Raw genomic sequence first — 14,639 nt, forward strand, 5'->3', positions numbered from 1 at the left:
TCGGTTAAGCGTCCGACTTCAGCCAGGTCACGATCTCGCGGTCCGTGAGTTCGAGCCCCGCGTCAGGCTCTGGGCTGATGGCTCGGAGCCTGGAGCCTGTTTCCGATTCTGTGTCTCCCTCTCTCTCTGCCCCTCCCCCGTTCATGCTCTGTCTCTCTCTGTCCCAAAAATAAATGAAAAATGTTGAAAAAAAAAATTAAAAAAAAAAAAAAAAAAAATTTGTTTTTACCCAAAAGATAAATAGCACTATATGGATCCTATATTTGGTGGCTGATGCTGCTCAGTACATGTATCATGACTTCAACAAAAATAGGCAATATAAGGCCATTATTATTTTGGTTAATGCTCACTATAATCCTATAAAATGGGTATTATGATTTTCATTATACAGATAAAGAAACTGAGGCCTAGAGAGGGTAAGTGACTTTCCCAAGGTCAAAAGATGAGGACAGAGTCAAGGCTCGAAAAATCTAAAGTCGCCCAAAGTTAAAGATAACCTTTAGAATACTCAAAATGAGGGGCGCCTGGGTGGCTCAGTTGGTCAAGTGTCCAACTTCAGCTCAGGTCACGATCTCGCGGTCCGTGAGTTCGAGCCCCACGTCGGGCTCTGTGCTGACAGCTCAGAGTCCAGAGCCTGTTTCAGATTCTGTGTCTCCCTCTCTCTCTGACCATCCCCCATTCATGCTCTGTCTTTTTCTGTCTCAAAAATAAACAAACAGTAAAAAAAAAAAAAAAAGAATACTCAAAATGAGCAATCTTATTCCTCATGTCAGAGGGCAGACAGATGCTTTAACAACAACCACACAACGATTGACAGTGGCCTACTGTGCCTGTCATCTTTGTAGTGGACAGTCCTTCCCACATACCATGTGCTCTAGCTCTGCCAACGGACTCATGGTGCCCCACACAATTTACCTTTCTGCCTCTGCTCTGTGCCTTCTGTTTCAGATTCCTTTCATCCATTCCAGTCTGCCTACTGAAAACTTACTAATCCTTAAATGTCCCCTCTCCAGTGAGACTCTTTCTGGCTCGTTCCATTTCTGTGTGTATATCATATCTCCAATTTAAAGCAGTTTTTGTATATATCTCTCTAAAGCCAGGTTTTTCGATCACTGTATTTCTACGAGCATTTACCCAACAACAGCGAGCTCAATAAAACTGTATTTATCTACTTATTAACATTCTCAAAGATACCCAGCAAAGCCCAACCACATGAAGCAATGTGACATTCTTTCAAGTTTGTGACCTTTAAGATTATTATTGCTGATGGCCTACAGTCTCTTACCAGCGAGAGAGAAGTATCTTCTAAAATAAGTTCTTCAAGTTTAAGTGCAATTAGATGTGTTTCAAGCCCTTTAATGTGATCCACAACATTGGAAATTAAAGTCTGAAGCCCAGTAACGTAGTCTTGGAAACTGGTAAAGATTGGTGGCTGGAAAAAATATTTTTTAAAAGATGAAAGATTATCAAACATATTTCCTTCACTCATATCACATAAGCTATATTAACTTCATGCTATAGTTTTACTTAATGCTATAAATAGTAACAGGGATGGATACAGTTTTGGATATTAAGACAGTCTCTCTAAAGCAAGGTAAATTTAATTGGCACCAAATAATGCTAATTCAGAAACAATGACAAGCATTTTTTTAAATGGGGAACTAGAGATGGAAAAACCAACAGAAAATATCTTAGTTGGTTATTACTCAACTTCAGGCTGGTACTCTTCTGGAACACTAAAGAAGATGAAAGAAACCAAAACTTCATTTCTCTATATGTCACTGAGATTTCCTCTAATGTTAACAACAGAAATATAACAGAAATAAGAGTTTTCTAAGTTCTAATAGAAAACATAATGGGAGACAACAGCCAAGAAAATCCTGAAAAAGAATGGTTATGTAGAATTTGCCCTCATATATATTAGAGTAGATCATAAAGTTACATGAAATCCAGATAGTATGGATATATAAGTAAGGTGATAAAAAAGTGAAAAGAAACAGGTCTTAAGATAAAACTTAAGAATGTAAGGGAATTTAAATGAATTTAAGGGATGCCTGGGTGGTTCAGTCAGTTAAGGAGCCAGCTCTTGGTTTTGGCCCAGGTCATTATCCCAGAGTCATGGGTTTGAGCACCACATGAGGGCTCCAAGCTGAGAATGGAGCCTGCTTGGGATTCTCAATCTCTCTCTCTCTCTCTCTCTCTCTCTCTGCCACTTCCCTACTTGCACACACACGTGAGCTCTCACTCTCAAAACAACAACAAAAAAACCACATAAAATAATAATAAATAATAAGTAAAAATAAATCAATAATAAAACAAAACAGGGGTACCTGGCTGGCTCAGTTAGTAGAGCATGTGACTCTTGATCTCAGGGTTGTAAGTTTGAGCTCCACACTGGGTATAAAGATTACTTAAAAATAACATCTTTTAAAAAATAAATTAAGTGAATTAAATAAATAGTTAAGTACCAAAATAAATTCCAGGTAGATTTAAACTTAACTTTAAAAAATCCACCAAAGTACCAGAAGAAAATTTAGGTAATGGTTCGTGTAATCATAAACTGAAAAGGCCTTTCTAAACATTACACCAAGCTAAGAACTATTAAAAAAAATATTTTTAGGGGTGCTGAGTGGCTCAGTGGGTTAAGTATCTGACTTTGGCTCAGGTTATGATCTCACAGCTTGGAAGTTCCAGCCTGTGTGGAGCTTTGTGCTAACACCTCAGAGCCTGGAGCCTACTTCAGATCCTGTCTCTGTCTCTCTTTGTGCCCCTCCCCTGCTCACACACTGTCTCTCTCTCTCCTTCTCTCTCTCTCTCAAATATAAACATTAAAATATATATATATATATATATATATATATATATATATATATATATATATATAAAATTACTATGTTGACCAAAAAACTACTCAAAAGACAAATGAAAAGAAAAATTTGCATCATATAGGATAGAGAGTAACATTATTAAGACCTGAATAGCTCAAAACACATCAAGAGAAAAAATATTACTACCACAACAGGAAATCTGGGCAAAAAGATGAACAGAAAAGACATCAAAGAAATCCCAGAAACATATGACAAAATTCAAAAATCAGACAAACACAAGAAACCTGGCCAATCAATTAGTAAGGCTAGCTTTTGACTCAAGAAGTTTTCCTTGCAGGTTCAACATTTTTCTAAAGTAAACTCTACACCCAATGTGGGGCTTGAACTCACAATCCTGAGATCAAGAGTCATGCATTCCTCCAACTGAGCCAGTCAGGCACTGCCCCACCCCCCCAACCCTCCACTCAATTTTTTTAAATGCAAATGAGAAAACAGGGAATACCAATGTTTCATCATATAACCATTTAAAGTAATGAGATACATCTACGTATCTCCTGAAGAGATGCCCAGATAACCTGTTAAATGAAAACAAACACAAACAGACAAGTTGCAGAACCTCCCATAGAGCATAATTCTGGTTTGTTTGCAGTGGCAATTACTGGTTGGTGGGAATATGGGTGGCCTTCATTTTATTCACACCTTTAGGTTACTTTGATGATCAGAAATATACGAAAGCTATTCTCATTTTTAGAAACTAGAAAAGCAATAACTATAACCCACCCTCCATCCCAATCCAAATACGAAAAAGCTATTTGACACAGTTGAAGAGCACAGGCTTTCATCAGAAGAGAAAGTAACATAGCAACTCTGTTCTATACCATCAAACTTAACACTCATGATATGTTAAATTACATTGGAAAAAAAAAGGACAGGTTTCTTCATTACATCCTGCTCCAAATAGAACTACCCTTTGTTTCTGAATGAATAGAAACATCCAGCAAAGCAGTGTCAAATCTAAAGAATTCCCGAATTGTTACTGAATTATGCAGGAAGTCAAAATTACTACTAAAACCATCAACATTAAAAAAAAAATCAACAGGGGCGCCTGGGTGGCTCAGTCGGTTAAGCGTCTGACTTCGGCTCAGGTCACGATCTCGCGGTCCGTGAGTTCGAGCCCCGCGTCGGGCTCTGTGCTGACCGCTCAGAGCCTGGAGCCTGCTTCCGATTCTGTGTCTCCCTCTCTCTGACCCTCCCCTGTTCATGCTCTGTCTCTCCCTGTCTCAAAAATAAAATAAAACGTTAAAAAAAAAAAAAATTAGAATCAAAAAAAAAAAAAAAAAAAAAAATCAACATTTTCAAATGACAACGGTTGCTATGTTGCTACAGTGAGCAAAAATCTCCCACCTAGGATAAATGCAAACATTAATAAAATAGCATATCCTGCACAGAATGAATCCTAAATAATTTTCCTTATGAAAAGGATACAATTTATATTAATGTTTTACGCATTCAAAAACTAAATCAATCAAGATGGGAAGACACTACAAAACTGAATAGAAAGAGAAATAAATGAACTTTATTTATATCACACTAATAATCTCAGTTTTTAATTCCAGTGTTTCTGCAGAGTACTGCAACTGTCTATATTAACTGGAACATATTCTTTTTTAAAAAATATTTATTTATAGGTACTTGGGTGGCTCAGTCGGTGGAGTGTTCGACTTTGGCTCAGGTCATGATCTCGTGGTCTGTGTGTTCAAGTCCCAGGCTCTGTGCTGACAGCTCAGAGCCTGGAGCCTGCTTCTGATTTTGTGTCCCCCTTTCTCTCTGCCCCTCCCCCACTCATTCTCATTCTCATTCTCATTCTCTGTCTCTCTCTCTCTCAAATAAAAACATTAAAAAAAATTTTTTTTAAAGGATGATACTCAAGGGGCGCCTGGGTGGCTCAGTCCATTGAACATCTGACTCTTGACTTCAGCTCAGGTCATGATCTCATGATTCAAAGGATCAAGCCCATCATTGGACTAGGATTCTCTCCCCCCCTCCCCCGCTTCTGTGTGCTCCCACGCATGCTCACGCTCTCTCACTCTTTCTCTCTCTCCCCCTCTCTCCCTCAAAATAAATATTTAAAAAGCAAACAAAAAAGAATGATATTCAAATAGATGGTGATACTTAAAAATATACATACAAATATATATATGAATGGGTGTGGGACAGCTCTACCAAAAATGCCAACCAATACATGATAAAAGGGTTGACAGAATTTTTAAAAATCACCAGTGTGGAACCATAACTTTAATAAATGATTATGCAAGTTAGACTTAACAGATGTTAAAACCAGCAGATGAAAGGCTGGCAGGTAACAGGATATTCACAATCTCAAAGTATTGTCCCACGGATGACTTATTAATCACAGGGTGGGAAAGGCACCTTTACAATGAAGAAATCCATAGACACTTCCTTTATCAAATAATTTCATCTGAGATCACCAATAATGGGACTTAACAACATGAGTGCCCCCTGACTTAATTTGCTAAGAAGGAAACAGCATCTATATTTAACCTAAACCCAAGCCAAATTCAGATTGTAAGACATTCTACCAAAAACTGAGCTAGACTGTTGAACAATAAAGATAAACAAAAGACTAAGGAAGTTGAAAGGAGGGTAAAAAGACATGGTAACTAAAAGCCATGTCAGGGGGCGCCTGGGTGGCTCGGTCGGTTAAGCGTCCGACTTCGGCTCAGGTCACGATCTCACGGTCCGTGAGTTCGAGCCCCGCGTCGGGCTCTGTGCTGACAGCTCGGAGCCTGGAGCCTGTTTCAGATTCTGTGTCTCCCTCTCTCTCTGCCCCTCCCCTGTTCATGCTCTGTCTCTCTCTGTCTCAAAAATAAATAAACGTTAAAAAAAAAAAATTTTTTAAAAAAATTAATAAATAAATAAAAATAAATAAAAGCCATGTCAGATACTTAATAGGATCCCAGTATTTTGAAAAGGATTATAATAAAGAACACAATTGGGTAAGTGGGGAAATCTGAATACAGACATTATAACAGGACTGCATCAGTATTAAATGTCTTAGGTATGAAAATTTCTTCAGTACTGTGATTCTGTAGGAGACTGCATCACAGTCTGTACTTTTCTTTTAAACGGTTCAACAAACAAGAGGTTGGGACAGATGATAGAATGAGAGAAAGATAAAGGAGATGTGGCAAATGTGGAAATTAAGACATTTCTAAGTTATAAATAAGCCAAGAAAGAAATCATAATTAAAATGAGAAAATATCTTGGGCGTGGTGTTAACAAGTGTCAAGTAAGGATATCTGAGTGTTATCATGCTGGTCTTTAAGCTTTTCTGTAGGTGTGTAATTTAAAAAAAGAAAAAGAAGCTTGACAGAGAAAATGAATGTACACAGGATCCTAAGGTCTCCTACAATATGCAGGAAAACAGTGAAAATTAAAAGCTGCACGCAGCCAAGTTGTTGTGTTTTCTGTTATTACCATGATGATGCTGGTTTCTTTTTTCTTCTTTTTCTTTTTCTGTAGATTTAATTTATATGGTCGCAAGACACTCTCACAGTAACTGGACACCCAAAGGATGATAGAAATAGTCTGAAAGAGGAAAAACCGCAAATTCATCAATAACAGTTCAAAGTTATGGATTAAATAATCCTTGCCAACGGTGCTGTGCAAATCCCTTCAAGGTCTCCTCTAGCTCATTACAGATTAGAGTGATCAGATTCATTTCTACAATCACCACACAGACCCAGAAGACCTTCATCTGAATACTGCTCAGAATACTATGCTTCAATCTTTAGCCTTCCTTCTAGCTCTCCCAGCTCTAAACCCATCCTCTACTCTATCCAGCTTCCTTTTAAATTTGTAGCAATTTATTAACATCTTTTTCACTCAAGTGAAAGGTCCAAATTCCTAGGCATGGAATCCAAAGGTTCTTTACAACATGCCTCTCCTCACCCACTTCCCCGATTAAGATATTACCTCACCTGCAAATCTTAAACTTAAATATAAACAGAAATCTCCCTAGTTGGTCAGTACATTTCTTCTTTGTCGTAACTTAGGTGTTTATACCTATGCTTCTGCTCTGCTACAGAGTGTGCATGTACATATACATGTAGTTATTACTGATTTGTTCAGAGGCTTATACGCTTACACTGTGCCAGTTACCAGAACAGACTAGGAGAAGGAAAATAAACGTGACAAAAATAAGATAATGAATTATATGTGTTTGTAATCCTTCTCTTCTCTCTGGTTAAAAAAGAGGCGAGAGTTTTGCTAAATCAGCGCCCAGATTCTCCTTCACAGTGCAGAATCTTAATAATTGGTAATAGCAACAAATTTAAAAAGCTAGTGGAATTAACTTAAAGTACATAATAGTTAAGTCAAAAAAGAAAACAAACAGAGAACAGACAGATTTGGAGTGAATCTGAGGAATTTTTAAACATTGGTAAAGCAAATTACAAGTTTTATTCATTATCAACAAAACCTTCCTGGTATGCTTGGAAGGAGCGCATTCAAAAAAATGATTTAAACTGCTTTTCAGTTAACAAAAGGTGGGGGCGGGGGATTAAATTACAGGTATAAGGTGCCTATTCACCTGTTCATTTTTAAAAAATTAATCCTTCACTCTAAGGAAAATCAAGTTTTTCTGGAAGGGAACAAAACATACCTCAACAAAGAAGACTAGATTCTCTAAAAGAGCAGGATGCGTTTTCAAGTTACCATCTTTAACTTCTAAGAGGTCACCTTTACATTTACTGAAGACATCTGAAAACAAAAATATTTTATTGTTTTATATAGCTTTTGTTTCAATGCTATTTTTTAGAAACACAATATACACTCTAAGAAAGAATAAGCAAATATAGTAAATATAAAAGCTTAATCCAGAAGCTTTTCTCCCCCACGTGAACCAAACAACAAAGAATATCTATTTTAAGCCTTTTTTTTTTATGATTTTATTTTTAAGTAATCTCTATATCCAAGGCGGGGCTCAAACTCACAACCGCAAGATCAAGAGTTGCATGTTCTACCAACTGAGCCAGCAAAGCGCCCCTATTTTAAGCTCTTTAAAAAGCCATGTAACTACTGCTCTGTTGTCTTCAAAATATAAAAAGCAGCCTTATAAACTATATATTCTAGAGTCTAAACACCAGCTAGCCTTTCCACAAACAGACCGTTGTCACAATAAAATTAAGACTCCAAGTGAATGATATAGAAGAATGTGTGCCATTATGGACCAAAAGACCAAAGTGCATAGTAGAAATTCACCTTCATAATAAATACCACATTTTATTCTCAGGATCTTGATCTTTTAATTATCATTCTGCATTTGGGCAATAAAATAAAAGACCACTTAGGTTCTTGAAAAGAAAGACCCTCAGATTTAAAATGCATATATATGCATGGGGCTCCTTGCTGGCTCAGTCCCATTGAGCTTCCAACTTCTGGTTTTGGCTCAGGTCATCATCTCACAGTTCATGGGTTCCAGCCCCATGGCGGGCTTCACACTCACAGCATGGGAACCTGCTTGGGATTCTTTCTCCCTCTCTCTCTGCCCCTCCCCTCGCTTGTGCACATGCACTCCTCTCTCTCAAAATAAACTAACAACAAAAAGAGGTTCCTCTTTTTGTTTTTAAAAAAAAGTAAAGGGGGAGAAGATGGTGGCGTAGGAGGACGCTGGGCTCACCGCATCCTGTGGATCACTTAGATTCCACCCACACCTGCCTAAATAACCCAGAAAACCGCCAGAAGACTAGCAGAACGGATTCTCTGGAGCCAAGCGCAGATGAAAGGACCACAGAAGAGGGTAGGAAGGGCGGCGAGGCGGTGCATGCTACATGGACTGCCAGGAGGGAGCCGGGGCGGAGGGGCAGCCCGCCAACCAAGCAGAGGCCCCGAGTCTGGCTGGCAAAAGCGGAGGGGCCGGACAGAGTGTGTTCTCACAGCGAGCGGGACTTAACATCTGGGAGGTTATAAGTTAACAGCTCTGCTCGGAGAGCTGGAGGGCTGGAGGACAACGGGAGGGAGAGTTGTTGAGCCCCGGACGACAGAGCTCAGCTTGGCGGGGAACAAAGGTGCTCGCCAGCGCCATCTCCCTCGCCCATCCCCCAGCCAAAATCCCAAAGGGAACCGGTTCCTGTCAGGGAACTTGCTTGCACCCCGCAAACACCCAACGCTGTGCTCCTGTGGATCCCCCCTCCAGCGGCAGCGGGTCTGACTCCCTCCGGGTGCCGCAGGGTCCCTCCCGAAGCGGATCACCCAAGGATAAGCAAGCTGAGCCTGCCCCTCCCGCCCCCATGCACCTTACCGATCCACCCCAGCTAATACGCCAGATCCCCAGCACCACAAGCCTGGCAGTGTGCAAGTAGCCCAGACGGGCCACACTACCCCACAGTGAATCCCGCCCCTAGGAGAGGGGAAGAGAAGGCACACACCAGTCTGACTGTGGCCCCAGCGGTGGGCTGGGAGCAGACATCAGGTCTGACTGCGGCCCCGCCCACCAACCCAAGTTATTCAAGACAGCACAGGGGAAGTGCCCTGCAGTCCCGCACCACTCCAGGGACTATCCAAAATGACAAAACGGAAGAATTCCCCTCAAAAGAATCTTCAGGAAATAACAACAGCTAACGAACTGATCAAAATGGATTTAAACAATGTAACAGAAAGTGAATTTAGAATAGTAGTCATAAGATTAATCGCTGGGCTTGAAAACAGTATAGAGGACAGCAGAGAATCTATTGCTACAGAGAACAAGGGACTAAGGAACAGTCAGGAGGAGCTAAAAAATGCTATAAATGGGTTGCAAAATAAAATGGAGACAACCACGGCTCGGACTGAAGAGGCAGAGGAGAGAACAGGAAAACTAGAAGATAAAATTCTGGAAAAAGAGGAAGCTGAGAAAAAGAGACATAAAAAAATCCAGAAGTATGAGGGGAAAATTAGAGATGCACTAAAGAAAAATAATCGGGCGCCTGGGTGGCTCAGTCGGTTAAGCGTCCGACTTTGGCTCAGGTCATGATCTCACGGTCCGTGAGTTCGAGCCCCAGGTCGGGCTCTGTGCTGACAGCTCAGAGCCTGGAGCCCATTTCAGATTCTGTGTCTCCCTCTCTCTCTGCCCCTCCCCTGTTCATACTCTCTCTCTGTCTCAAAAATAAATAAACGTTTAAAAAAAATTTTTTTTTAAAAAAAAGAAAAATAATCTATGCATAATTGGTATTCCAGAGGAAGAAGAGAGAGGGAAAGGTGCTGAAGGTGTACTTGAAGAAATAATAGCTGACAACTTCCCTGATCTGGGGAAGGAAAAAGGCTTTGAAATCCAAGAGGCAGAGAGAACTCCCTTCAGAGGTAACTTGAATCGATCTTCTGCACGACATATCAGTGAAACTGGCAAAATACAAGGATAAAGAGAAAATTCTGAAAGCAGCTATCTGAAAGGGATAAACGTGCTCTAACATATAAAGGGAGACCTATGACTCGTGACGGATCTCTCTACTGAAACTTGGCAGGCCAGAAAGGAATGGCAGGAGATCTTCAATGTGTTGAACAGAAAAAATATGCAGCTGAGAATCCTTTAGCCAGCAAGTCTGTAATTTAGAATAGAAGGAGAGATAAAGGTGTTCCCAAACAAACAAAAACTGAAGGAATTCGTCACCACTAAACCAGCCCTACAAGAGATCCTAAGGGGGATCCTGTGAGACAAAGTACCAGAGACACTGCTATAAGCATGGAACCTACAGACATCACAATGGCTCTAAACCCCTATTTTTCTATAATAACACTGAACGTAAATGGACTAAATGTGCCAACCAAAAGACATAGGGTATCAGAATGGATAAAAAAACAAGACCCATCTATTTGCTGTCTACAAGAGACTCATTTTAGACCTGAGGACACCTTCAGATGAAAGTGAGGGGATGGAGAACTATTTATCATGCTACTGGAAGTCAAAAGAAAGCTGGAGTAGCCATACTTATATCAGACAAACTAGACTTTAAATTAAAGGCTGTAATAAGAGATGAAGAAGGGCATTATATAATAATTACAGGGTCTATCCATCAGGAAGAGCTAACAATTATAAATGTCTATGCACTGAATACAGGAGCCCCCAAATATATAAAACAATTGCTCACAAACATAAGCAACCTTATTGATAAGAATGTGGTAATTGCAGGGGACTATAACACTCTATTTACAGAAATGGATAGACCATCTAGACACATGGTCAATAAAAAAACAAGGGCCCTGAATGATACATTGGATCCGATGGACTTGACAGATATATTTAGAACTCTGCATCCCAAAGCAACAGAATATACTTTCTTCTCGAGTGCACATGGAACATTCTCCAAGATAGATTACATACAGGGTCACAAAACAGCCCTTCATAAGTATACAAGAATTGAGATCATACCATGCATACTTTCAGACCACAGTGCTATGAAGCTTGAAATCAACCACAGGAAAAAGTCTGGAAAACCTCCAAAAGCATGGAGGTTAAAAAACACCCTACTAAAGAATGAATGGGTCAAGCAGGTACTTAGAGAAGAAATTTAAAAATATATGGAAATAAACGAAAATGAAAATACAACAATCCAAATGCTCTGGGATGCAGCGAAGGCAGTCCTGAGAGGGAAATACATTGCAATCCAGGCCTACCTCAAGAAACAAGAAAAATCCCAAATACAAAATCTAACAGCACACCTAAAGGAAATAGAACCAGAACAGCAAAGACAGCCTAAACCCAGCAGAAGAAGAGAAATAATAAAGATCAGAGCAGAAATAAACAATATAGAATCTAAAAAAACTGTAGAGCAGATCAATGAAACCAAGAGTTGGTTTTTTGAAAAAATAAACAAAATTGATAAACCTCTAGCCAGGCTTCCCAAAAAGAAAAGGGAGATGACCCAAATAGATAAAATCATAAATGAAAATGGAATTATTACAATCAATCCCTCAGAAATACAAGCAATTATCAGGGAATACTATGAAAAATTATATGCCAACAAACTGGACAACCTGGAAGAAATGGACAAATTCCTCAACACCCACACACTTCCAAAACTCAATCAGGAGGAAATAGAAAGCTTGAACAGACCCATAACAAGCAAGGAAATTGAATCGGTTATCAAAAATCTCCCAACAAATAAGAGTCCAGGACCAGATGGCTTCCCAGGGGAGTTCTACCAGACGTTTAAAACAGAGATAATACGTATCCTTCTCAAGCTATTCCAAAAAAATAGAAAGGGAAGGAAAACTTCCAGACTCATTCTATGAAGCCAGTATTACTTTGATTCCTAAACCAGACAGAGACCCAGTAAAAAAGAACTACAGGCCAATATCCCTGATGAATATGGATGCAAAAATTCTCAATAAGATACTAGCAAATTGAATTCAACAGCATATAAAAAGAATTATTCACCATGATCAAGTGGGATTCATTCCTGGGCTGCAGGGCTGGTTCAATATTCGCAATCAATCAATGTGATACATCACATTAATAAAAGAAAAGATAAGAACCATATGATCCTGTCAATCGATGCAGAAAAAGCATTTGACAAAATTCAGCATCCTTTCTTAATAAAAACCCTCGAGAAAGTCAGGATAGAAGGAACATACTTAAACATCATAAAAGCCATTTATGAAAAGCCCACAGCTAACATCATCCTCAATGGGGAAAAACTGAAAGCTTTTTCCCTGAGACCAGGAACACGACAGGGATGTCCACTCTTACCGCTGTTGTTTAACATAGTGTTGGAAGTGCTAGCATCAGCAATCAGACAACAAAAGAAAATCAAAGGCATCAAAATTGGCAAAGATGAAGTTAAGCTTTCACTTTTTGCAGATGACATGGTATTATACATGGAAAATCAGATAGACTCCACCAAAAGTCTGCTAGAACTGATACGTGAATTTAGCAAAGTTGCAGGATACAAAATTAATGTACAGAAATCAGCTGCATTCTTATACACTAATAATGAAGCAACAGAAAGACAAATAAAGAAACTGATCCCATTCACAATTGCACCAAGAAGCATAAAATACCTAGGGATAAATCTAACCAAAGATGTAAAAGATCTGTATGCCGAAAACTATAGAAAGTTTATGAAGGAAATTGAGGAAGACATAAAGAAATGGAAAAACATTCCGTGCTCATGGATTGGAAGAATAAATATTGTTAAAATGTCAATACTACCCAAAGCTATCTACACATTCAATGCAATCCCAATCAAAATTGCATCAGCATTCTTCTCGAAGCTAGAACAAGCAATCCTAAAATTCATATGGAACCACAAAAGGCCCCGAATAGCCAAAGTAATTTTGAAAAAGACCAAAGCAGGAGGAATCACAATCCCAGACTTTAGCCTCTACTACAAAACTGTAATCATCAAGACAGTATGGTATTGGCACAAAAACAGACACATAGACCAATGGAATAGAATAGAAACCCCAGAACTAGACCCACAAACGTATGGCTAACTAATCTTTGACAAAGCCGGAAAGAATATCCAATGCTAAAAAGACGGTCTCTTTAACAAATGGTGCTGGGAGAACTGGACAGCAACATGCAGAAGGCTGAAACTAGACCACTTTCTCACACTATTCACAAAAATAAACTCAAAATGGATAAAGGACCTGAACGTGAGACAGGAAACCATCAAAACCCTAGAGGAGAAAGCAGGAAAAGACCTCTCTGACCTCAGCCGTAGCCATTTCTCACTTGACACATCCCCAAAGGCAAGGGAATTAAAAGCAAAAATGAACTACTGGGACCTCATGAAGATAAAAAGCTTCTGCACAGCAAAGGAAACAATCAACAAAACTAAAAGGCAACCAACAGAATGGGAAAAATTATTTGCAAATGACATATCGGACAAAGGGCTAGTATCCAAAAATGTATAAAGAGCTCACCAAACTCCACACCCGAAAAACAAATAACCCAGTGAAGAAATGGGCAGAAAACATGAATAGACACTTCTCTAAAGAAGACATCCGGATGGCCAACAGGCACATGAAAAGATGCTCAACGTCGCTCCTCATCAGGGAAATACAAATCAAAACCACACTCAGATATCACCTCACGCCAGTCAGAGTGGCCGAAATGAACAAATCAGGAGACTATAGATGCTGGAGAGGATGTGGAGAAACGGAAACCCTCTTGCACTGTTGGTGGGAATGCAAATTGGTGCAGCTGCTCTGGAAAACAGTGTGGAGGTTCCTCAGAAAATTCAAAATAGACCTACCCTATGAACCCAGCAGTAGCACTGCTAGGAATTTACCCAAGGGATACAGGAGTACTGATGCACAGGGGCACCTGTACCCCAATGTTTATAGCAGCACTCTCAACAATAGCCAAATTATGGAAAGAGCCTAAATGTCCATCAACTGATGAGTGGATAAAGAAATTGTGGTTTAAATGCACAATGGAGTACTATGTGGCAATGAGAAAGAATGAAATATGGCCCTTTGTAGCAACCTGGATGGAACTGGAGAGTGTGATGCTAAGTGAAATAAGCCATAGAGAGAAAGACAGATACCATATGTTTTCACTCTTATGTGGATCCTGAGAAACTTAACAGAAACCCATGGGGGAGGGGAAGGAAAAAAAAAAAAAAGAGGTTAGAGTGGGAGAGAGCCAAAGCATAAGAGACTCTTAAAAACTGAGAACAAACTGAGGGTTGATAGAGGGTGGGAGGGAGGGGAGGGTGGGTGATGGGTATTGAGGAGAGCACCTTTTGGGATGAGCGCTCAGTGTTGTATGGAAACCATTTTGACAATAAATTTCATATATTGAAAACT

The 14,639-nt window shown here is 39.6% G+C and overlaps 1 protein-coding gene across 1 annotated transcript in view; it reads right to left on the reverse strand.

Moving 5' to 3' along the window:
• Positions 1–14,639, reverse strand: part of NAA25 (N-alpha-acetyltransferase 25, NatB auxiliary subunit) — an 80,539-nt gene that overhangs the window by 5,285 nt on the left and 60,615 nt on the right. Inside the window, exons 21-23 of the mRNA XM_078435790.2 lie at positions 7,513–7,610; positions 6,327–6,437; positions 1,286–1,432 (exon numbers count right to left, since the gene is read on the reverse strand). Of these exons, the coding sequence (XP_078291916.1) occupies positions 1,286–1,432; positions 6,327–6,437; positions 7,513–7,610 (356 nt within the window). The remainder of the gene's footprint in view (positions 1–1,285; positions 1,433–6,326; positions 6,438–7,512; positions 7,611–14,639) is intronic.

The sequence above is a fragment of the Panthera onca genome, chromosome D3 (genome assembly GCF_046562875.1).
Source record: "Panthera onca isolate mPanOnc1 chromosome D3, mPanOnc1 haplotype 2, whole genome shotgun sequence".
NCBI lineage: Eukaryota > Metazoa > Chordata > Mammalia > Carnivora > Felidae > Panthera > Panthera onca.